The sequence below is a fragment of the Panicum hallii genome, chromosome 2 (assembly GCF_002211085.1).
Source record: "Panicum hallii strain FIL2 chromosome 2, PHallii_v3.1, whole genome shotgun sequence".
In the NCBI taxonomy this organism is placed as follows: domain Eukaryota; kingdom Viridiplantae; phylum Streptophyta; class Magnoliopsida; order Poales; family Poaceae; genus Panicum; species Panicum hallii.
Window position 1 is genome coordinate 520340 of NC_038043.1, and position 24019 is coordinate 544358.

Genomic DNA, 24019 nt, shown 5'->3' on the forward strand with positions numbered 1-24019 from the left:
GCCTGTGGCGCGCTGGACCGCTGGCCGCAGGCTTAAATTGGCCTGCAAGTTCGCCCCGACCAACTGTACTAGCTTGCTCTAAATTTAAGTTTTTTTTTTTTGGGTATGACCAGCTCACAATTTCTGCTCTTGCTTTCCTTGCTTTAGTCTGAACATTTATACAGGCATGGTGTTGCGCAGTACACTGGCTGCGCCCCTGGTGCTCGCAGTCGCAGCCTCTCTTCCCAAGAATAGAAGGCCACCAGATAAAGGGCAGCAGTACTGAAACTTGAAGAAAACACGTCCACAAGACATGGTCAAATCCTGAAAGCCTGAGGCCGGGACTTGTCCAGCTGTGGAGGCCGTCATCAAAAACCGGAAAGCCATGCATGCTTGAGGGAGGTTCTTCCATCCAGGTTTCAATCCTCCAGGGGTGGTTCGGCAATCGGCAGGTTGCGGTGGTCGTGAAGAGCAAGCTAGAGAGATGTCTACGTTGCCGGGCTTCCTGTCCGTGAAGGTGCTGCGAGGGGTAAACCTTGTCAGCCGTGATGCAAATGGTAGCGATCCCTATGTTGTGCTCGACCTGGACGGCCAGGTATCTACATGTGTACCTTGATTTCATAGCTGATGAAATCTTTGAAAGCCCTACCTAACCTGATTCGGTCGATTTTCTCAACATCGCTGCTCTGACTTTTCTTTTGGCTTCTTGCCATCTATTATTTACCTGTTCTTCAGAAACTGAAGACAGGTGTGATGAAGAAGACGGTTAACCCAGTCTGGAACGAGGATCTGACCTTAGCTGTCAAGAACGCATCAACGCCCATCAAGCTAGTGAGCATCTGCATCGATCTCCTTGTCCGATCCAGTTGATGCAGTATGCTTCTGAAGAATTTCGTTCAGTTGACGGTGTCGATCATCATATTCCTGAAACGCATGCAGGAGGTCTTCGACAAGGACACCTTCAGCAAAGACGACCAGATGGGCGACGCGGAGTTCGACATCGAGGCGCTGATGCAGATCATCCAGATGGACCTGGAGGACATCCGCAGCGGCACGGTGGTCCGCACCGTGCGCCCCGGCAGCCACTGCTGCCTGGCGGACGAGAGCCACATCATGTGGGAGAACGGCCAGGTGGTGCAGGACCTCCTGCTCAAGCTCAGGAATGTCGAGACCGGCGTCGTGCACCTGCAGCTCAGATGGGTCAACATCCCAGGTAACAACGTGCGATAGCACTGCTACTGCACATTCAGACTCTAAGCGACGGCAGGTGTTGGAGTAGCTGACAGATGGTGAGTGCAGCTGATGAATTTCCTTTTTCGTCAGGCTGAAGAAACTGAACTGCTGTCAATGAACTTGCGCGATAGGTATGCAAATTTATTTCAACGCTAAAGGTCTTACTGTATGTAGTACAACATCAGCCCTGTCACCAGTAACTTTTCATCTGGAATTCCCCGATCAACCAGTCAATTTTGCGCCACCGAGAGACGTTTAACATACTTGATCTGGTATTGCAGATTTGGTATGATACCCAATGTGACATTGGGAGGGACAGAATCAGACAAGCAACATCCATCCCGTATATCAATACTGCTAGATTTTTTTTTTAATTTCAGTACCTACTACTGTTTCAGCATTGTGCTTTCTTGTGTAATTGTAACATATACTATTGATTTACTCTACATGACGATTAACTCCTTGATCGATACCGGCTCAAAATTATTTTGCATCTTGCACTGGGGAACGCAGTCCAGATTGAACGAGTATCTTTCTTAGTGGGTGTGGGACCACAGTATGTTTTCTGGATGGAGGAAAAGTTTTGTGGAGTGAAGACTGAAGAGTGTCAAAAGCAGCGAGCCTGCTCCTTTGCTTCAGTCTTCACTTTGTGCTGATTTATGTATGCGATCAGGACAGGATCAAGCGATGGACCATCGTGAACTCGTAAACAATTTGCACCTTGGGTTTCTGTCACGAGCTGACCGCACTGCACGGGGTACTCCGAATTTCTGTCCCTTGTGAAAACTGAAAAGTGAAAACTCCACCCAGGATCTGGGATCACTGCTTCCTTTTTTTGCTCGTTCGATAGTTCTTGAATCAGTTGGTGTCTAACGAGCATTTTGGGGGCTACTTTTACCCTCACCTGGTTGTTCTTCTTCAACAGAAATCTTTACTCTCTTTCGTGTTTTCTTAAACTGCCTGGCTGTTTGGATGCCTGTCTAACACGCCACGCCACGCCACACGTTCCGCGCCACAGGTGTGGCGGCCAAATCGGCCGCCGCTCCTTAGGCGCGGTGTGGCGCCTAAGGCAGGCATCCAAACATCGCTTTTGCTTTCCTCCTGTCACTGCATTGATCCCGATAAACGGAGGTGTTCGTTCAGAGCGCACGCAAAACGTCCATCACTGCCCATGGCTAGCAATGTCGTTGTCACTGAGCATGCGTTTCGATAGGAGGAAGGAAGGGCCATGCCGTCGGGGACGACGAAGACGCTGGGAGGCCGCCGCCACGCCGTACCACAGGGACGCTGGCTCGACGGGGAGGTTGCCTGCCTGAGCCTGACACTGACAGCGTCCGCCTGGACGAACGAACAAACGGGAATCCGCAATTTCTGCTGTCCGAGGCTTCAGCCGTACGTCTCGCCCTCTTCCTTGCTCGTCTCCTTCCTCGCCCCGTTCGCGTTGGCGTTGCCGAAGAGCTTGGTGGGGTGGGGGATGCTGCCGTCCTTGATGTCTCAGGCGATAGGCAAGTGATGCAATTTCTAGTTTCTGTCCAGTAGCTCGCTCTTATCAGGCAGAATTCATACCAGCAAATCGGTTCCTCGAGATTGCCACAAGCTGGTCATTTTGTTCTTTAACAGCTGGAGCTTGGAAGGTTACTACTGATCTTGTTGCTCGAATTGACTTCCAGCGGAAGGACATTCCTGGCCTGGTAGATGGCGCGGGTGGGCTTTGGGCTGGAATGGGCCCCAGTCTCATCCCTCGAGCGATGAGAATAGATAGGATTGGTTGATGGCTGTCAATTTGTCATAGAGTGAGACGGATTAGGAGGGAAGATCAGAGTCCAGATTCTGGAAGGTTCTTGCGGTCAACGGCGTGAGTGGGGTGGCGACTTGACCACGTGGGTTTGCTGGAAGCGCGTGGGCCCGCCCGCCGGCGATCTCCAGCCACCAGTTTTTTACTCCACCCCTGGCCTGGTTGCGTCGTGCCGAAGCGGGAATCGGATGCACCGCGGGCCCCCAGCGGACGGCCCGGATGCAACGCCGACCTGCGTGGAGTATTAATTAATTAATTAAAAACGCCTTCCTCCTCCTCCTCTCCTCATCTTTCCCCACCCCACGCCACACCAACCCTTCTCGCACCACCACCACCACCAGCAGCCATGGGCGGCGGCAACGGCCAGAAGTCCAAGATGGCTCGCGAGAGGAACGCCGAGAAGAACAAGGGAGCCAAGGGTACGGCGCTCTACTAGATCCCTCCCTCCCTTCCGCCCTGCTTCCGCCCATCGATTCGTCTTTGATCTCAATCTCCATGGTATAAATTGGGGCCTCTACTCGATTCCTTGCAGGCAGCCAGCTCGAGGCCAACAAGAAGGCCATGAACATCCAGGTGCGTGCGTGATTCTCCCCCCACCTTTTCCTTTGTTGCTCTTGCCCCCCGATCTGGCACCCTAATCGCCCCAATTTCACAACTAGCAAAAGGACGCGCTTAATTGCTCTGATGATTCATCCATCACTCGATCCGAACCTAAAATCATCACACGCCCTCCCAAAAATAACACCTCCTTGCACGCCGATCCACTGGTTCCGTCACAAAATCCAATCCTCACTTGTGTGCGTGCGTGCGTGCGGACATGTGCTTCTCATGATAGCAATGGGGGGGGGGGGGGGGGGGGGGAGATAGTGCTATCTATTTCCCCACCTGGGCGGGCACCTCGCTTGCTCCTACTCCCACCTTCATCACGGCTGCAACCTCCGCAATGTGTATAGCTCTGCATTTGGTTTCTATAGGAACTGGGAATTCACCTTCTCGCTAGATTGATGGGATTTAAGTTACCGTCTTACATTCTGCTAACTTCAGTGTTGGGGATTGAGCCCTGCACAGCCTCTAGTCCGGAATCCTTTGTGTCGTCCATCAAACAACATTATTGCCTGCATCTGTAGCCGGGACCTGAGCCTAGCATATCAGCATAGCTATCATCAGGGGATAGATGCAACCAGATGTATTGACCCATGCTTGCATACATCAGGCCGATTAGCTTAGGTACCATCAAACGTCTTTTTGCTTAGCGGCGTCGCATCAATGGGCCCACTAACGGTTGGGTCTTGTTCAGGAACATCAGAACGTGACCAAACTGTTCTATCCTACCTTCAATTAGCCATGATAGTGATAGGCAAGTAGCGGATTGGAGAATCCTTTTCTTTTAAACCCCTGATCAACCTGGAAACTCACTAGTCACTCACTACTGCACTGGCTACTGAATGCTTGGCAATTCTCTCCTTTTAGATGGCTCCTGCAAATAACAGGGTAGCTACCTGCTGTGTAATGTGTTTAACTGCAATTTGTCCGATGTACCATATATGACTTCTTGAGAAATCTCCGATACCCTCGTTGTGAGCTGATCATCGTGAAAATTTCTTCCACGCAGTGCAAGATCTGCATGCAGACTTTCATCTGCACCACCTCTGAGGCCAAGTGCAAAGAGCACGCCGAGGCGAGGCATCCCAAGAACGACCTCTACCAGTGCTTCCCCCACCTCAAGAACTAGTAAGCAGCAGCATATGCCTGCTCTGACAAGAGGCATATGCTCTACCAGAACCACAAAGAGAGAACTTTCTTGATCCATTAGTATTGTTATCATCATCATGTACGTAATGACTGGTGGCCCTATGTATTACGGGCCTGAACTGCTGTCGCAGCTGCTGCTTCGGTTGTGTTTGCCCCATCTAAATATGTAATCCTTCGCTGTCAACCTGTTGCGTTACAACATCGATTGTGTGGATCTGTGATGCCCATGCTTGCACAATAATTTCACTGTGTTCTGTGTTCTGAATTTGGGTGTGTTGTGGAACCATGAAACCTTGGGATTTTGATTTTAGAAGAATCCATGCCTGGATCTAATCTCGTCAGGCTGGCTGTAAAGCGATACATCATAGTGTCACTATGATCAGTGATTGGAGAACTCACAAATCACCTGAAAGTTCATTTAAGCCAAATTTTGCAAGTCGTCTTTGGTTTCTTGGCTCAGACTTTCTAGCTAGGGGAAGGAAGGAAACATTTGTAAGGGCAAAGGGTGCCAATAGACATGGCATTTCTTAAGGTAAAGAGAGGAAATAACCCACGAGAGCTCGATGGAGTCCAAACAAAAGGTTGGTATTCTTTGCAAGCTCAATAATACAGTAGGACAATCTGCGAACAGATGACGTTTTATGGCAACCACCTTACATGAATAATGTTCGCAATCACATCTCAAGCTCACAACCCGAATAAATTTGCGTTCTTTCTCAATGCGGTTAAAGACAGGCAACAACAGAGGCTCCCTCACAATCTTTTGTTTCTTTCAAGTGACCCAACCGCTATTATATGACTGAAGATCGATGGAGCGCAGCTGATGATCGGTTAGCGCGTCTCTGCCATTGCCGCTGGCTATGCGCGCGTCCTGCTGTTCTCTGCGGCTCTCACTTGTTGGAAGTATGGGTGCACCTACAAGAATACAGGTATCCAGTTATAAGATGAGACAGACTTGGCAACATTAATAAATTATCAAGAGGAAATACTAGGCAGCATAAATCAAATAAATGTGTTGGGCCTTATAAATTTGTGTGCAAAAGCTCTGGCTCAGAAACCAAAATGCTCAGCCAAAATTACCATGCACAACTGAGAATCTGGAGACATTCTGTTTCAGTGATGCTAGACTAGCAAATGTCAAATGGGATGTTTAGACTAGTGAGCAGCCAGTGACATTTGAGTTGTCACGCACCAAAATTAGCATAAGGACACTTACCATTGCTTCACGTGCAGTAAGCCTGTCCTGGTGATCATAACGCAGAAGCTTGTCAAGGAAATCTATGGCCTACAGATAAACAAAGAAACAAAGTTAGAGCCGAGAACTGCAGATCCTAGTTAAGTAAATTTGAAATGCAAGAGCCATTAGGACACCACCTCAGGAGATACTAGGTGTTGGTTATCCGCATTAATAAACTTTGACCAGGGTTTCCTGCTATGCCTGCATTAAAAAAAAAGGATGTAAATGTACTTCACATAAATAATTATGTTGCATCAAAGGCCTGGTGAGCCATGGTATACTGAACCTTCCAACGAGGGCTTCAAGCTGAGGGTCAAGCTCAATTCTGTACTTGTTCAAATATGCATTCAGCCCATCTGTTCCAAGTACCTGGTAATAACGGAATGTGACAATAATTAATGCTGATGCTTCAAAAAGTTCTGCAGATATAGCAGACTAAAAATAAACAACTAATATTTTCCAGAGTATAAGCTCCTTTAAAAAAGAATAGTCCAAACTGTTGCTTCTAAATTCAACGGGAACTAACAGCGACAGATAAAGCGATGTTGCTGGCTACATCACACGGAAAACATAAGCAACATAGATAGCTAAATGAAAAAAATCTGAAGTAATACCTTAGCAATCTTAACAAGCTGATCATGGTTGTCATGGCCATAGAAAAATGGTTCCTTACGAAATATCTGTAGTTGGCAGCATATGGTCAACAATGAATATCAGTTATTTCAAATAAATCATCCGAAATATATGAAGCTATGGACAACAAATAGGTAGGATAATCGTGCGAATAATACCATTCCAGCAAACATGCAGCCAAGACTCCACATGTCCAAAGAGTAGTCATAATCTTGCAAGTCAACAAGAAGCTCAGGTCCCTTGAAATACCTGAATTCCAGTTGAAAATAACAAATAAAAACGTTGAGAAAGAAAGGGTGAGGAAGGTCAAAAGAGCAAATATGGAAACTGCATGCTCTAGAGACAAGTGAGCCATATGATTCACTGTAGAATGACATTCATTTTATTCTGTGACAACAGAAGCCATATAGTGCAGTCATAATTGTTAGAGTATATTTAGTAGGTTAGGATATGTAATCCCGGATTGCCATATGTATCGGGGAGGTGCCTTACCCCCCAAATCTCTGTACTCCATATATACCTCCTAAGGGGCTCAATGCAATACATCTCACGCATTATACACAATCTTACATGGTATCACAAGACTAGGTTACAAACCCTAGGCCTCCGCTTCCGCTGCCGCGCGCCGCCCCCGGGGAGATCGATCTCCGCCGGGGGCAGCGCCCTCGTAGGATGCGCGGCCAATGCATCCGATCCGCCGCGTCGTCGTGGTCAAGTAGCAGCAGGGGACCTACCTCTTCCATCGCCGCCAGGATCTGCCGCGAGCGCCGCCGTCTTCGTCACCCCTGTCGTGCGACAGGCCTGACCCCCAATCTCCTCCTCTAGCGCCGCCACCACCGCTGCCCTTGAGCGCGAGTGTGCGGCTGCGGTGGTGCACGGTGGGGGCGCCGAGCCGCCGCCGCACCATTGGGGGCGCCCGACAGCCGCGCGCCACCTCCGGTTGCCGTTGGAGCCGCGGGGGCAATGCCCCAACTACGCAGCCTAATGTCGTCGTCGCCGGGATGCAACAACCCGCCTGGCCCCGCTCCACCGTGCTGCTTCTCCGCCATCGATGGCGGGCCGCCGTACCGTGGGAGCTCCGCCCTTCCCTCGCCGGCTCTCTCCTCCGCGTTGTCGGGCACCATCCCCTTCGTCCTCAGTGCCGCTTCCGCCACCGCCATGCTCGCGAGGATGTGGCTGCGGGGGCAGCTCATGGGGCCACTGGCCCGCCACGCAGCTGGAGGAGGACACCGCTCGGGCTGCACCCCACCCGGTCGAGTTCGCTAGCGGGCGGGTCTCGCCCCTTTGCTTTGCCTCTCTCTCCCTTTGTCATGAGGATAAGGTTGGGGGGCATCACTAGGTGCACCCGAGATTGTACCCGCGAGCCTCTTGTTGCTGCTATTTTTCTTTTTCCCGATCAGAGATCGGGTTGCGTTGCCCTGCTGTACGTCGTCGCTTCATCGTGGACACTCTTGAGGACAAGGTTGTCGTTGCACGCCCTCAAAGGCTGCAGCATCGATGCTCGTGATCAAGCCATCACCGGTGTCGTCGCCTTTACAGGTGGTGGCGCCACCCATGCTGCTGATCGTCGTCATGTTGGTCTCCGGTCCGACTTCACGCCTACTGCCGTTTTCGCGCGGACACCACCTCCAATGTTGCTGAAGGAGGACGCACGAGCGCTTTTCAGCTGCCTCGTCTACCATCACCATCCGCCGTTTACCGTCCTGCAGCTGTTCTCGGCAAGAAGCTGCTGATTTTGTGTACTCGCATGCCTCTGTTGACGCTTCGGACCTGCGCCCTCCTCCACGGCTTCGACCACGTCCACCTCAACCTTGGCTACTTCGGCACTAAAGGGCTCTCATTTGCATGAGCTAGTCCAGTCGAAGCATTCGCACTGGCGTTCCGACTGGGGGGATGACTCCATTGTTCTCCTGTCTATTCGTTCGTGTTGCTACCGCTACGACTGCGGCGGGGGGGGGGGGGGGGGGGGTTATATTTGGTAGGTTAGGATATGTAATCCCGGACTGCCATATGTATAGGGGAGGTGGCTTACCCCCTAAGTCTTTGTACTCCATATATACCGCCCAAGGGGCTCAATGCAATACATCCCACACATTATACACAATCTTACAGTAGTATCACCATTTAACGTTATGTTCTTAATCCATATGTTTGCTGAAAAAAAAGTGCACAAAATGAACCACAAGTCACAAAAATGTGAGTTTAAAACAACTGAAATTTAGTCTTGTAGTAAAGGCGTAAGAATTAAGAAATAAATAGTGCATTAAGTGTATTATAGTCTCACTAATTGCGACTCAAAAATTCCACATTACAAAGGTTTTGCTGTTAATTAGTCAGTGCAATAATACTGAACCAGTGATATTATTTTTTTGTTGAAAGTGACCAGCAACACTATTTTGAAAGTTCTGCAGCTACCTTGAGGCAACACGGACATTATATTCCTTGCCAGGATGATAGAATTCAGCAAGGCCCCAATCTATCAGCCGGAGTTTACGAAGCTCATGATCTATCATAACATTGTGAGGCTTCACATCTCGGTGCATAATACCTTGTGAATGGCAGTAATCTAATGCCTGCGCACATAAAAAAGAAACAGTAAGATAACTGGAGCCAGATTCACTACAAGTACATGATAATCAAATCAAAAGTAACTTAGTGTGGTCATTTGTTACATAGGCAGAATTCCCATTTCCTTCACAATGCATTCAAATAAGAAACTATTGGGACATTGGAACTCAACAAAGATATAGATCATTCTAAATTACCAAGGCTTCTTTACACAAACAACATAGAACAAGCCTTTAGTCCAGAGCAAACTGGGGTTACCAAGACTTCTTTGGAGAAGGAAGTATATTAGTCATTGTCCTGTTACACAATAAGAAAAAGATAGGAATCAAACCTTGAGTAACTCGTAGATGTAATAGCGAATGTCATAATCTGTCAATGTTGGGTAAAGCACTTTGAAATCTGTGTTGTTGACATATTCAAAGATCAAGCTGGGTGTTTTTGAGTGCTGATCTCTAACAATATCAAGCAGCTTCACAATGTTAGGGCCTCCACAAAGATTCTGAAGGATTTTAATTTCTCTTTTGATCTGCACCAGCATGAGAGGTGTAGGTTAAAATCTCGATAAGAATGCCATCAAAAGCTAAACACATGTAATGAAAACAGTAGCCTGTTCTTGCTAAGCAGTAGGCTCAAGGGATAACTATAAAGAACAAATAATAGGATTCAGGTCTACCTTCTTTTTCTTCACAGGCTTCAGGATCTTAATGATGCATTTCTCATTGTTGTTAACATTGATGCCCTCAAAGACTTCGCTGTACTTTCCTCTACCAACTTTCCTGACAACTTCATAGTCATCCTGCTCACTGATCAAAGAGACATCAAACTTGTCAGAAACTAATACTTTAATGGGTTGGGAAACATAACTGCACAATATAGTAAAAAAAAGTTTAAAGCTGTCAGTCACAGCATGATTGTCCAAAGGACTGAGAGTGGTAACTAAATAAATTATTTAAATTAGAATTTTGCAGGATGAGAATAGAATTAATGTTGTGAGGCAGAAATGTGCACAACTGCAAGCTTAAAAAATCCATGTGTTCAAGATAATTTCAGTTTAGTTCCGTCGGGGTGGGAACAGGGCATATTCTTCCGTATTTGGAACTAGGAAGGTGCAGACCACAGAGAAAAGAGAAAACACCAGTCCTTGACATATTCTAAGGGTGATATCCCTTTGCATGTTTGGCGTACCCCACTTTTATTCTACCTAAAACTGTTTGACTCAAGTCCTGATAACTACATATATGAACATTAAAGCAGTAATAAACCATGCCAGGCTCAACGGTAAAGCAGACTGCAGCGAAACTCTATTGTCACTATAAATATCAAGTGCTGATTACAATCTTAAATTAACTCAGTGAGCTAAGCGCATTTAGTAATACAGAAACCATGGGTATTGCAGTAGATTCCATGCATGAGCTAGATTTTATTCGTTGTGTGCTGCTCTACAGAGCTGTCAATGCAGCTGCAAAAAGAGTTGTAGGTTGCTCCTTTTGTCCTTTAAGACTACACAGAATCAGCATATATGAAATACCCATATATGTTCTGGGAAACGAGTTAGTAATAACGGAAGTTGGCTGGCTACAACTATGGGCATCGAAACCAGTTTAATGGAAGCCAAATCAATCAACAAACTGCAAAACTAAGGAAAGGAACACGCTGTCACGCAAGATAACAAAACACACTCAGCTTCTTAATTAAGGTGAATGGCGAAAGTAATATATTCGCAGCATAAGCATGCGATGAATCTTCCATGATATCTCTGTTATGGATACCTTTAAGCTCATAAATAACGCTTCGAAACCTAATAATCAGCGGCGGATACAGAGCGATTGGAGGGTGCAATTAAATAGCACCTATGTTATCAGGGAGTTCAGCCTAACTAGCTCATTACCGTGCCAGTTGCCTGATACTAAATCGAACATGTGTACCTAACAAACCACGCGACCCAATCAAGATAAGCACCGAGGCAATCACAATCAGGTCTTTGAACTCCACCTGAACAGCCTACTGAGCCCAACCTTACGAACCGACCAAGCAATTCGCCACACGGACACACGCTCGTACCACGGTGAAAAAAAAATGAAACTTTAAGCTAGGGAGGAGGATTCAAGGGAGGGGAGGGGAAGGGATGATGACTGACCCCCATTGGACGGTGAGCGCCTCGTAGTCCCAGTACTCCTTGGGGCGCAGCACGTTGACGTCGGTGTAGACCCTGGCCTTCGACATGGCGGCCGGCCGATCCGGATCCGGCGGCGGGCGCGACGGCTCCGGGAGGGAGCGCGCGGCGGGGAGAGTGTTAGGAGAAGTACGGCGGGATGGCGGGGCTGGGCGGCGCACCTGTGGTCAGGCGGACGCCACCGCCGGCGGCGAGGCGGGGCTAGGGTTTCGACGAGGAGGGAGGGGAAGGGGGGAGAGGGAGGGAGGAATCTCCTCTCTCTCTTTCCTCTCCCGGAAAAGAAAGGAGTTTGGGGGATATTGGTGGGGTGGGGGACACGTGAGATGCGGTGGCTGACGCGTGGGCCCACCCGGCTCGGGCGGGCCCCAAGCGGCTTTTGTCCGCCGGCAGGGGATGGCGAGTGGAAGCCGCCGAAAGGGAAAGGGATGGCGGCGATCAGATTCCTCATTTTCTTGCCTCGACGACGACGAGCACGATCTGTCGAGGTCATCTCATCTCCGGCCGACCAAGAAGAATTGCGAGCTCACCGTTTGTTTGTTTGTTTTTTGATTGAAGTTTTTTTTTTGAAGGGGACCATTCGTTTGTAAGCCGGGGCACGCCAACACAAGCCTGCATCTTATCAAAAAAAAAAAACCTGCAGCAAAGCGAAGAAGAACCGATCATGTTGCGCTGTGTGATTTCAGCTGGAAATTAACAGTGTCCTCACCAAAAGATTGCCTTCATTTTGTAATTCGATTTTCCAAGTCTGAACAATGCATTGCTTCGATTATCAGAGATTCCATCCTCTAATGAATTGTGTTCGACGAGCTAGGCCACGGCATTAGCCACGACAGCGAGCCTGACCAACGTGACATAGGCTCTCAGATGGGCCGCTGCCGTCTCCACACTCCGCGCCGTCCTCCACGCCCCATCGTCGCCGAGCGAAGTCGCCGCACCAGCTTCGTCTCCACCACCACCTGCTTGCGCAGGGGTAGGCGCCAGCGGCACGGCGAGCTGCTGCAGCACGCGGTCGGCCCTCTCCGCCACGGCCTGCAGCTCGCGGCGCCACTCCGCGAGCCACCTGCGCTTGCCGTCGACCCCCGCCCTGCCGCCGATGCCCACGGCGTCGCGGATGTCGGCCACCATCCCCTGCAGCCTGCCCGTGTCCGGCTCCAGCCCCGGTGGTACCAGGGGATTACTGCACGAGCCGGGCGGCGCCGGCGTCCTCAGCCTGCCCGTCGCTCGCCGGAGCTTTCGGGTCACGATCTGCAGGCCGATCGCTACCGTGCATGCAATGTACTCCGCTTGCGAAATACACTCCTCGTCGTCCGAAATGTAGGACAGGTCGAGCTCGGACTCCGATCCGTCGAGGCTCGTGTGGTCCTGATGACTGAGGGTGATGGACTCCGCCAGATCGCCGCCGTGGCCTCGAACTTCTGCGGGACCGGACGGCGGGGGCGCCCGCAGCGACCTCATGATCTCCAGCTCGAGCAGCTTGAGGAAGTCGCCGAGGCCCGCGCAGAGCTTCTCCAACCGCGCCACCGTGCGGCCCAGCCGGTGCACAACGTCCCCGCCGCCGCGGGGCTGCACCAGGCTCCTCGCCGACCGCGCGACGCGCGTGGCGGCGTTCCAGAGCCCGCCGCGCCCCATCTCGGCCGCCAGCTCGGCCTGCCGCCGCTGCCGGAAGAGCCGCAGCACCTCGTCGCCGTCGAGCGCGGCGTCGCGGAGCTTCCAGAGCCAGCGGCGCAGCCACCAGCCGGAGACGTGAACGCGCTCGGCCTCGTCCACGGCGCTGCGCACCATGATGACCAGCGTGCCCAGGCGCTCCAGCTGGTCGTCGACGGCCGCATGCGCGTCGTACCTGCCGACCGCCGCGGACATGGTCCGGGCCACGACGTCGCCCACCGCCGCCGAGAGCGCGTGCTCGCCGAGCTCGGCGACCTTGCGCTTCGGCCGAGACATTGCGAACGCTTGGTGTTGCTTACTACTATAAGGAACAATGCAACCTTACTGATAAATAGGATTGGGCGTGCAGATAAAGCGCGTTCTTTCTTGTCGACGTGATCTGATGGAGATCGGTCGTCTTCCCATCTTGGCCACCTTCTCCCATTGCTCAGAGCGTCATGCCAATTTGAATGGTGCGGTGCACTCGAGGACACAAAATTAATCGCTTTATAATTTTTCGGACATCCCCAGGCAGTGCGTGCATGCGCATCATAAATAAAATTCGCTCCTGCGTGTGAAAATAAAGGGCAAAAAATGAGTATACGAATGCTCTTGAATCTGTAAGTTCGTTGGAATGTATATATGCACATCCTCCTACACGTTATCACCACGATCCTTGTTACCAGGTACTCTCTCCGTCCTAATTAAATTATTAATTGTTTTAACTTTTCTCTGGACATAACATATATGTAGATGTATAGTAAAAATTATGAACCTATAAAACTAAAATAACTAATATTTGGCACTGAGGAAGTAGTATGAAGCTATTCTGGACCTTTCACCAGCTGCATGGGCTAATAATTATGAGAAAGGTAAGCATCAGAATTTCATTAACAAATTAAGATGAATAGTTAATAATCAAAATTGTGATCAGAATTTAGAATCTTATATCATGTATCTTCAGATATTATATGACTCTACTATTTCTACATGCTATAAATAAATCTTAATATTTGTGCATGCATCCTATATTAAGGATGCTTGAAAATTGAAACACCGAACTTGTTCAATCACAATTTTTTTACTGTCGATTTGTGCACGGGTGGATTGTGATCAACGAGCAGTAGTTGTCACTTTTGTTTTTTCTGAAACAAATAATTCGTACCACAAAAACAATTAAACTATTTAGTTGGAACGGTTTTGTTATGGAGTGGAACATTGTTAGCTTATTAAAACAGTAGAAATTAATGGTCAATGTGACGTCTAGGTGCATATCCAGAATTGCATTTTTTGTTGGGACAAAGTAGTAGTTTGGTAATACATTTTGTACCAACCCGGAATTTCATAACGGATATGTTTCATGTAGGTGACAAGTTCAAGCTTGCTCAGAAAACTTTTTGTTGAGGGGTAAGGGTTGCCAAATTGTTACAATCACTACAATTTTCTTTTCAAGCTATTCGAAAGCTCTGATGTTTAGATGACAGGGCAAATAGATATCTTGTTGGAGTTGCTCTTACTTTTGGCAAACTTTAGCAAACATCCGGTCCATACCTAGATCGGACCCGGCCCACCCTGATAATTGGCCCAAAGACCTTTATCCCCTGATTTTTTCCATATATATCTTTATTTATTACTAAGAAAAAATAGCTAATAATTTCCTTTTATGCACAACAATTGATAATTGAATTGAGAAGGAAAAAGTGAGAATTTATACTTTTTGATAAAATTAGATTGATTTATTCACTAAATATTTAAAAGACGTGCCCTATTAGATCACCCTAACTAGAAATTCTAAATTCGTCGCTGCTTACTGTCTCAGACGACAACCCTTGAGCCATGGCAGCGATCCTGACTAACATGAGGCTGCAGCTCGCGGGGCCACTTTGCCAGCCAGCGGCTGCCGTGAACCTCCACCCTGTCACTGGTCTCAACAGCTGTGCGGATACGGTTCACCAGGACACGTAGCTTCTCCATGTCCGGCTCCGACGTCAGAAAAGGCCAGTCGGCGGGTGGCGTCCTGAGCCTGCGATGACTTGCCAGACATTCTGCATCACCATCATCAGGCCGATCCTTATCATGCTGCCAATCTGATGAGCAGCATCGTGCTGGAGTTCCGATTCCGATCCATCCAGTGTTGTCCTGAGCCGAATGTTGGTTTTCCTGTCCGGCGCGTCATCATTGCTTCCATCGTCGTCGTCGTCGTCACTGTCATCTGCCCCAGCTGGTAGTGGCTGCTGGGTTCTTCGCATTGATCGCCTGGTTTCTGACATGAGCAGTTTTAGGAAGCCAGCGATGCCCATGGACGTCCTCTCCAACCTCGTCACGGCGCCGCTCAGCCGTTCCATGCTGTTGTCGCCGGTGAATAGCAAGCTCTTTGCCGACCGGAAGACCCGCTTCCCGGCGTTCCACAGCCTGTTGCCGGTGGCTGCAGCCTCCCCTGCTATACGCTGCTGCCTCAAGGACTGCAGCACCTCGTCGCCGTCGAGAGCGGCGTCGCGGAGCCTCCAAAGCCACCTGCGCAGCCACCGGCTCCGGATATGCACGCGCTCGGCCTCCTCTACGGTGCTGTGGAGCATGATGGCCAGCAAGCCAAGGTGCTCGAGCTGGTCGCCGGCGCTCGCCCTAGCGCGGTACCTGCCGAGCACCATGGAGACCATCCGGGAAATGGCTTGGCCCATCACCACCGAGAGCACAGCTCCCATGTCGTCCTTGTTAGTTTGATCTCATCCCGGATCGGTCCAACGACCGATCCGGAGTCCGTTACGCGCCCTGATCGGAGGCGCACAGCCAAGCCAATGGCATGTGGGCTCCCGTCGCGCAGCGCTAAAATAAAAGGAAGAGGTGGGGGCCGGGGCACGCGGTACGAGGTTCACCGCGTTGCCTGTAGCCCCACCTAAAACCCTAGCCCGATCCGATCTAAGAGCGGCGCTGAAGCGACGGGAAGCACCGCCGCCTCTGCACTACATCGCCGCTGCAATTTCTTCCTCGACCTCGACTTCGGCTCGGCTTCATCTCCGCCATGGCTAACAATGGCGAACCCGGCTCATCGACCGGAGGTACGCCATATATCTCTCCCTCTCTCTGTTTCGCTCTCGGTTAGTCCTAAGTTCTATCTTTGTTTAGCTAATCACCGAGCTATCTAGCACTTAGTCGATCCCTAAGAATAACAATGGTATCAGAGCTCAAACCTATGGACATGGAGCTTCCTCATACTTTCGTTGTCCATTTGGTTCTGGCCTCCCTGCCAAAAGAGTTTAAAACCTTCGTTGTTAACTACAACATCAGCCCAGAGACATGGGACCTAGAGAAGCTCATCGCGATGTGCATGCAAGAAGAGGAAAGATTTAAAGCCTCGCATGGTGACACGCTCAACTATGTTAGGCACAACAAAAGAAACAACTCTTCTGATAAATACACGAGGCCACAAGGGAAACCTCAGTTCAAACGAGGTTCCACTTCTTCTTCTTCTTCGACTCACCCAGGCAAGGGTGCAAAGAAAGATCAACCGCACATTGAGAAAGATCAATGCATGTGGTGTCACGAGACAGGACACTACAAGAAAGACTGCCCAGACTTTCTAAAATATTTAATTAAGAAAGGTGAGGATGTTATCACATTTATAGATGAGATCCTGTACGTAAGTTATTCTAAATCTACTTGGTGGATTGACTCAGGTGCTACTTAATGTTGCTAATTCTTTACATGGTATAAGTACAAGGACGATGCTGCAAAGAGGGGATAGATAGCTGAAAGTCGCCAATGGAGTTAGAGCCAATGTTGAAGCAGTTTGTCAACTCACGTTAGAATTAGAGAACGGCTTTAGTCTCCAGTTGCATAATGTTCTTTATGTACCCTCTTTATCTAGAAACTTAATTTCAGTATCATGTTTGGCAGATGATGGTTATGATTGCCATTTTGGCAAAGAACAATGTGAGATTATATTTAATAGTCAGTGTGTTGGTCTTACCATCCGACAAGACAAACTTTATATGTTGCCTATGCATGAGATTGTGAATTCTGTTACCAATACTACGAGTATTGAACGCACGACTAACGACGCAAGTAATAAGCGCAAACAATGCAATAACGAAAATTCAGCGAAATTATGGCACTGTCGTTTCGGCCATATTTCGAGGGGGAGAATTGAGAGATTAATTAAAGAAAATATTCCTCCATCCGTTAGATTTTTCAGATGAAGAACATTGCGTCGATTGCGTTAAAGGAATGTACGTTAAGAAGATAAAGAAAGGAGCCAAACGCAGTTCAGGGGTTTTGAAGATAGTGCACACAGATATCTGTAGTCCATTTCCTATAAAGTCTGTAGACGGTTATGATTCGTTTATAACGTTTACAGATGATTTTTCGCGTTATGGCTATATTTATCCAATTAAAAAAAGATCAGAAGCGTTGGATAAATTCAAGATTTTTAAAGCTGAAGTAGAAAATCAGCAAAATCTTAAGATAAAAGTAGTAAGATCTGACCGTGGAGGTGAGTACTGCGGTCGACACACCCCGTATGGCCAAATTCCTAGACCCTTTGCAAGATTTCTACAGGAAAATGGAATAGTAGCTCAGTATTCTACACCGGGTGAGCCTCAGCAAAATGGAGTCGCTGAAAGACGTAACCGTACCTTAATGGATATGGTGAGAAGTATGCTAAGCTACTCCACGTTACCGATTAATTTATGGATGGAGGCGTTAAAAACCGCTATTCATATTCTTAATCGCGTACCGAGTAAGTCGGTGCATAAAACACCGTATGAGTTATGGATTGGGAGAAAACCCACACTAAATTATTTACATGTGTGGGACTGTCCAGCTGTGGCGAAAGTATTTAATCCAAGTATTGGAAAGTTAGACCCTAAGACAGTAAGTTGCCATTTTATTGGCTATCCAGAAAAGTTGAAGGGTTATCATTTCTACTGTTCTAATGGATATACAAAGTTCGTAGAAACGAGACACGCTGTCTTTTTGGAGGATCAGCTGATGAGGGGGAGCACGGTAACTCGAAAGATTGACCTTGAGGAGAAGCGGGTTTTTGTACCTACTCCGATGATCCAGGATCCATTTTTCGTGTTGCCTGTTGCTGCTTCACCTACGGTGTCAGCACCTGTTGTTAGTTCTCCAGCTGCGGCGACGAGTCAGAATCAGGAATCTGTCCTTCAGGATCCGACAGAACCGATAGCCGCACATGAGGGGGAGCAACAGCAGCCCCAGGTAGAAGAGGTGCCGATAGCTGAGGCACCGAGAAGATCTTAAAGAAAAAGAAAGCCCGCTATTTCGAACGATTATGAAATCTATAATAGCGAGGAAATTCAAATGGAGGGTGACCCCACTTCATTTGAAGAAGTCATGAGAAGTGTTCATTCATCTGAATGGTTGGAAGCCATGAAAGATGAAATGAAATCGATGAGTACCAACGATGTTTGGGATCTAGAAGAAATTCCTAAAGGATCCAAAACAGTAGGCTGTAAATGGGTCTACAAGACAAAATGTGACTCTAAAGGGAATATAGAAAGATATAAAGCGCGACTTGTGGCGAAAGGTTTCACGCAAAGAGAAGGGATAGATTATAATGAAACATTTTCTCCTGTTTCATGTAAGGATTCCTTCAGAATTATAATGGCATTAGTGGCACATTATAATTTAGAGTTATATCAGATGGATGTAAAGACGGCGTTCCTCAACGGGGATCTTTATGAGAATGTTTACATGGCACAACCAAAAGATTTTGTCGTGGAAGAAAAAGAAAAGATAGGATGTCGTCTAAAGAAATCCATTTATGGATTAAAGCAAGCCTCCAGACAGTGGTATTTGAAATTCGATGAAACCGTAAGAAAGTTTGGTTTCAAGGAAAATAAGGAGGACAACTGCATTTACGCAAAGTTTAAGAATAGAAGATTCATTTTCCTTATTCTGTATGTGGATGATATTCTGCTTGCTAGCAGTGATATTGATCTGCTATTGGAGACAAAGAAATTCTTGTTCTCAAAATTCGATATGAAAGATTTAGGTGAAGCTTCATTCGTTTTAGGAATTGAGATTCACCGAGAATGAAGCAAGGGGATTTTAGGATTATAGCAGAAAGCATACCTAGAAAAGGTACTAAAGAAATACGGTATGCATGCGAGTAAGCCAACACCTGCTCCTATAGTCAAGGGCGATAGTTATGGAAAATTTCAGTATCCCAGAAATCAGTATGAAATCGATCAGATGAAAGCGGTACCATATGCTTCAGCTGTCGGAAGTCTACAGTATGCTCAAGTATGTACGTGTCCTGACTTAGCATTTGTCAACGGGGTACTTGGCAGATTCCAGAGTAATCCAGGGATAGAACACTGGAAAATGGTTAAGAAAGCCTTGCGTTATGTGCAAGGAACGAAAGACCTCATACTAACATACAGGAGATCTGAATCACTAGTGATAGAGGGTTATTCAGACTCAGACTTTGCGGGAGATAAGGATGACAGAAAATCCACGTCAGGCTATGTGTTCACTCTCGCAGGCGGAGCTATATCGTGAAAAGCTCCAAACAGACAGTCACTGCATCATCTACGATGTATACAGAATTCATAGCTTGTTACGAGGCATTGGGGCAGGTTAAATGGCTAAAGAAATTTATACCCGGATTAAGAGTGGTTGACAGCATAAAAAACCACTAAAGATGTCCTGCGACAATGAGACTGCAGTATTTTACGCTCACAACAACAAGTCAAATGGAGCTGCCAAACACATTGACATAAAGTTTTATGTTGTTAAAGAGCAAATCCAGGATCATACAATCAGTCTTGAGTATTTGAGCACAAAGAAGATGTTAGCAGATCCGCTCACAAAAGGCTTACCACCTAATGTGTTCAGAGAACACTTAGCCGGCATGGGTTTACGGGAAAGCGTATGATTTCTGGACAGCAAGGGCCCAAAAGTAAGGTTCTATTTCAAACAGAAAAGTGTGTTGTGGCTGTTAATCCAACAGTAACATCTGTTGAGACGAGGCATGCTCGATGCATTGATCTGGATGAAATCGGACGTAAGAAGTGGGAAAGTGAGTTGAGATCAAAGGGGAGAATGTTAGTTTGATCTCATCCCGGATCGGTCCAACGACCGATCCGGAGTTCGTTACGCGCCCTGATCGGGGGCGCACAGCCAAGCCAATGGCATGTGGGGCCCCGTTGTGCAGCGCCAAAATAAAAGGAAGAGGTGGGGGCCGGGGCACGCGGTACGAGGTTCACCGTGTTGCCTGTAGCCCCACCTAAAACCCTAGCCCGATCCGATCTAAGAGCGGCGCTGAAGCGACGGGAAGCACCGCCGCCTCTGCACTACATCGCCGCTGCAATTTCTTCCTCGACCTCGACTCCGGCTCGGCTTCATCTCCGCCATGGCTAACAATGGCGAACCCGGCTCATCGACCGGAGGTACGCCATATATCTCTCCCTCTCTCTGTTTCGCTCTCGGTTAGTCCTAAGTTCTATCTTTGTTTAGCTAATCACCGAGCTATCTAGCACTTAGTCAATCACTAAGAATAACAGTCCTAGCTAGCTAGCCTGTCTGCTTGGTTAGTTGCGGTTCTTGCGCTGTTATTCTTGTTTTCGTCATCCCCACGAACCTCAGCATGCAGCATCATATGATATGAGCCTGCATCTCCTTCGCAACAAAACAAAAATCAACAGGCGTCTCCTTCGATTAGGGCTATGATTTCCAGCTATGGTGGTCTTTGGGGAAGACACCGGTTCTGAATTATTCTGATTGGATTTGCGTCATCCTGCTGGAAGTGTCCATGCAGTTTCGCGCATCATGCCAACCTCTTGATGGTGCGGTGGAATCAAGGTGCCGAGAGTTCAACCCGTACCGGACCGGCCGGCTGCCTCAGAATTTTCGGACACATCTCCAGGCGGTGGAATCAAGGTGCCTTTGATCAAATGACTATCAACTGCTGGTAGCTACTTATTTATTTGATGTGAACCAGCTAGCTAGTTCGTAAAAGCCACGCTCAGCTCGGTCATCTCAATCATCGATGCCGTCGCCGGCGTCGTGCAGGAAGCGGGCATGGGAAGAGACGGTCGTGTCCGCCGCCACGGGCAGCATAGCCGACAGCGCCGTGGCAACCGTAGTCAGCAGCTACGGCGAGCTGAACTGCGTGGACGAGCAGCTGGAGCACCTGGACTGGCTGGTGATGGAGGTCGACTGCATGGTCTCGGAGGCGGAGCGCGTCCCGGCGGCCATGGTGATGAGCTGGCCGCTGCGGTGGTGGCTGCGGAACCTCCGGGACGCCGCGCGGGAGGGCCGGGAGGTGGCGCGCTCGTTCCGCCTGCGGAGGCGCTCGGAGGAGCCGGCGGCGGCAGCGGCCGGCAACGCGCTGTGGCTCGGCGTCCGGGCCGCGAGGATGGCGCTGCTGGGAGACGACGACATGGGCAGGCTGGGCCGCGCGCTGCGGAAGCTGGAGAGGGCCTCCGCCGGCATGGACCGGTTCCTCCTACTCCTCCGCCACCGCTGCGACGACTCCGGTCTGGATGGCGGCGCCGTCGTCGTCCCGCCGCGGGCTGGAATGGTTGGTCTTGTCACGCTGTACGTGCCGAGTTTGTTGCGGTTGTTGTTCGTCAAGGTTGCTTGTGAGGTGGCGAAATGGTCTTGTGGGGTTAAGCGAGCAGCGCTGGCACCTAGCTAGTGTAGGCCCCGACGCTGCGTGTATGCATGGAGTGAGTGTGTCAGCAGTGTGATAAAGTGAATTGATCTGGTGCCGGTTAAATTTCTCATGTATGCATGGTCATGGATCTGGCTCTGTTCTTTGAGTGAAAAAAATTATCATCCAATCGTTTCATGAAGCTATTTTTATTAAATGAACCAGACAGAAGAGCTGTTAATAATTTATCAGGGTTTCATGCAACTATCATGTGGAGTGCTCCTTTTGTTGGCATTCAGATTGGATGTGGAAACACCTTTTATTGGCCAAAACTAAGATAATAGGTTATTACACTTTGAAACGATAAACCTCACTTATTTCTAGAAATAACATGATCTGTGGCAAGATTACAGGTCAAATAGCAACCATCATGACAAGTGCTTAGTTACACTTGAAAGCATTTCATCTAAGAAGATAGGTCCATGTGTATTTGTTGAGATTATCGATAAAGCTCTTCTATATCTCTATCTCTATCTCTATCTCTAACTCTAACTCTATTCTCTACTTTATTGCTAAAGTGATTCTTTGGTCCGTCAATCGAAATTCTAATCGAAATCGGGGTGTTGAGTTAAGAGTCCGAAACTATTTAGAATTAGCATTTGGCGAGTAAAATAGAAAAAGACTGAAGTCCTCGTCCGACACGTACTATGTTATTACAAAATACATATCTCTATCTCTATCTCTACTATTTCTAAAGCAAGCAATGATTTCTTGGTCTGGCAATCGGAATCCTAATCGGAACCGGACAAATCAATTGGAATCCTAATTGAAATCCGGGCAAATCAATCGGAATACCAATCGGAACCCAGACAAATCAATCGGAATCACACCATCAATGCCTCACGCCATCACACGGTCACGACATAGCCTGTACATGGAGTGAAAGAGCACAAAGTTGATGGTCTTATATAGGTCCATGTAAAATTTATATTACCCGTAGCAACGCACGGGCACTGTGCTAGTGGTATATAATATATATATATATTTATATGCTAATCAATATATTTATAAGGCACGTGCAACAGCAACAGATAAAATAAAGTAAAATATGATGAGTATAGCAAACACTCTACGACTGCAGATCGAATAGGAACATAACTAATATTCCTATTTGCCGGCCTGCAGATGGATCGAGGGCTGTATATTATATATATATATAATAAAATGATGATGGTGGTGGTAGTAGGACCGACAGGTATTGTCCAGGAATAATATCGTTCCTGTGGCTTTGGTTGAGGCTGGGGAGGGCGTGGAAGATAGCCACAACAGCACTGGCGGTACCCCGTATCGTGACGATGGTCGACATGTGGCTGTACTAAACTTGTGCACTTTGGTCGATCGGCACCCACCTGCTCTGCTTGTACTCCTGAATACGCGCCATGATGTAGGCGAAACGGAAGCCGGTGTCAGGGAGGTGCTTGAAGACGCTCTTGAAGAAGGCCAGCATCTCCTGGTTGGTCTGGTGGCCGTGCAGGATGCGCTTGGCTCGCAGCTCGATCCTTCACGTCCTCCTCCTGGAGCATGAACATGCTGAAGGGGCGAGGTATGAGCAGACGGCGGTGCAGTCGGGATGGTCTCGGTAGCTCGAGACGGTGGCCACCTCGAAGGCCGCCATGTTGACGAGGCAGCATGACCTCGTGTTGTTCAAGGACAGCGGCGCCGGGGAGAGCTTGCCGCACAAGGGTCCTCTCTCCCTGACGTCCATGTCCGTGAACAGGGCCGTCTCGCTGGCTGTCAACTTGATGCCGATCTCCGCAAGCTCGACGGCGCTAGACGCTGAGACCTTGCTGACATGGGGCCATTTCGGTGGGATCCCTTCCTTTCCCGTTTTGTAGCGTCGGAGGAGACCAAGGAGATGCGGCGGTCGTGGTTCATCCCACACAAAATGCAATGAATCCCTCGAAAGCTTTCATGTAGCGTTCTGTTTGATCTTGCGGGAGAGAATCGATGATGGCTTGGACAACCAGCCAAGGGAGCTGGTTCTCCAGCAGCATGATGTCATTGTCGATGCAGGCTCGGTTGGAGAAGAGCAGCTGCTGTATCAACAACCCAAGCTTCCATGTAATACAGAAAGAAACAGGCATCAAAGAACAGCATCGCCGCAAAGTACCCGTCGTGAGGATCATCCCCCATGCCCGGCGGCAGGACGCGGTCGGCGTAGAGCTTGCGGGACGAGGACAGCCCTGTAGACTTGATCAGGTGAGACCTGGTCCCCCCAGCGCTTGCTGAGATGGTCTCCAGCCGCGCGCTTCACCTTCTCCATCTTCTTGAGGTGGTCGTGGTCTGATGAGTAGGCGTGGTGGTACAGGCGGATCACCACCAACTTGG

At 48.7% G+C, this 24019-nt stretch overlaps 5 protein-coding genes across 5 annotated transcripts; 2 read left to right on the forward strand and 3 right to left on the reverse strand.

Annotated features, from left to right (window-relative positions):
- Nucleotides 1-443: 443 nt before the first annotated feature.
- On the forward strand, nt 444-1307 carry LOC112879533 (protein C2-DOMAIN ABA-RELATED 5-like). The gene is made up of 4 exons (XM_025943810.1): nt 444-574; nt 715-810; nt 919-1192; nt 1303-1307. The coding sequence occupies exons 1-4, from the start codon at nt 464-466 to the stop codon at nt 1305-1307; spliced, it is 486 nt and encodes a 161-aa protein (XP_025799595.1). The 5' UTR covers nt 444-463.
- Nucleotides 1308-3268: 1961 nt separating this feature from the next.
- Nucleotides 3269-5000, forward strand: LOC112880158 (uncharacterized protein At2g23090-like). Its single transcript, XM_025944654.1, has 3 exons — nt 3269-3426; nt 3540-3580; nt 4620-5000. Exons 1-3 carry the CDS (start codon nt 3354-3356, stop codon nt 4737-4739), a joined length of 234 nt encoding a protein of 77 aa, XP_025800439.1. The 5' UTR covers nt 3269-3353; the 3' UTR covers nt 4740-5000.
- Nucleotides 5001-5323: 323 nt separating this feature from the next.
- On the reverse strand, nt 5324-11646 carry LOC112880157 (casein kinase II subunit alpha). Its single transcript, XM_025944653.1, has 10 exons — nt 11335-11646; nt 9871-10000; nt 9529-9723; nt 9045-9202; nt 6788-6878; nt 6611-6676; nt 6283-6365; nt 6134-6197; nt 5976-6044; nt 5324-5674 (listed from the first exon to the last, which is right to left on the reverse strand). The coding sequence occupies exons 1-10, from the start codon at nt 11418-11420 to the stop codon at nt 5618-5620; spliced, it is 999 nt and encodes a 332-aa protein (XP_025800438.1). The 5' UTR covers nt 11421-11646; the 3' UTR covers nt 5324-5617.
- A 482-nt stretch (nt 11647-12128) lies between these two features.
- Nucleotides 12129-13311, reverse strand: LOC112879964. The gene has a single exon (XM_025944407.1). It carries the CDS (start codon nt 13309-13311, stop codon nt 12178-12180), a length of 1134 nt encoding a protein of 377 aa, XP_025800192.1. The 3' UTR covers nt 12129-12177.
- A 1691-nt stretch (nt 13312-15002) lies between these two features.
- LOC112879965 lies at nt 15003-15716 on the reverse strand. The gene has a single exon (XM_025944408.1). The coding sequence runs from the start codon at nt 15714-15716 to the stop codon at nt 15003-15005; it is 714 nt and encodes a 237-aa protein (XP_025800193.1).
- Between the last annotated feature and the right edge of the window lie 8303 nt (nt 15717-24019).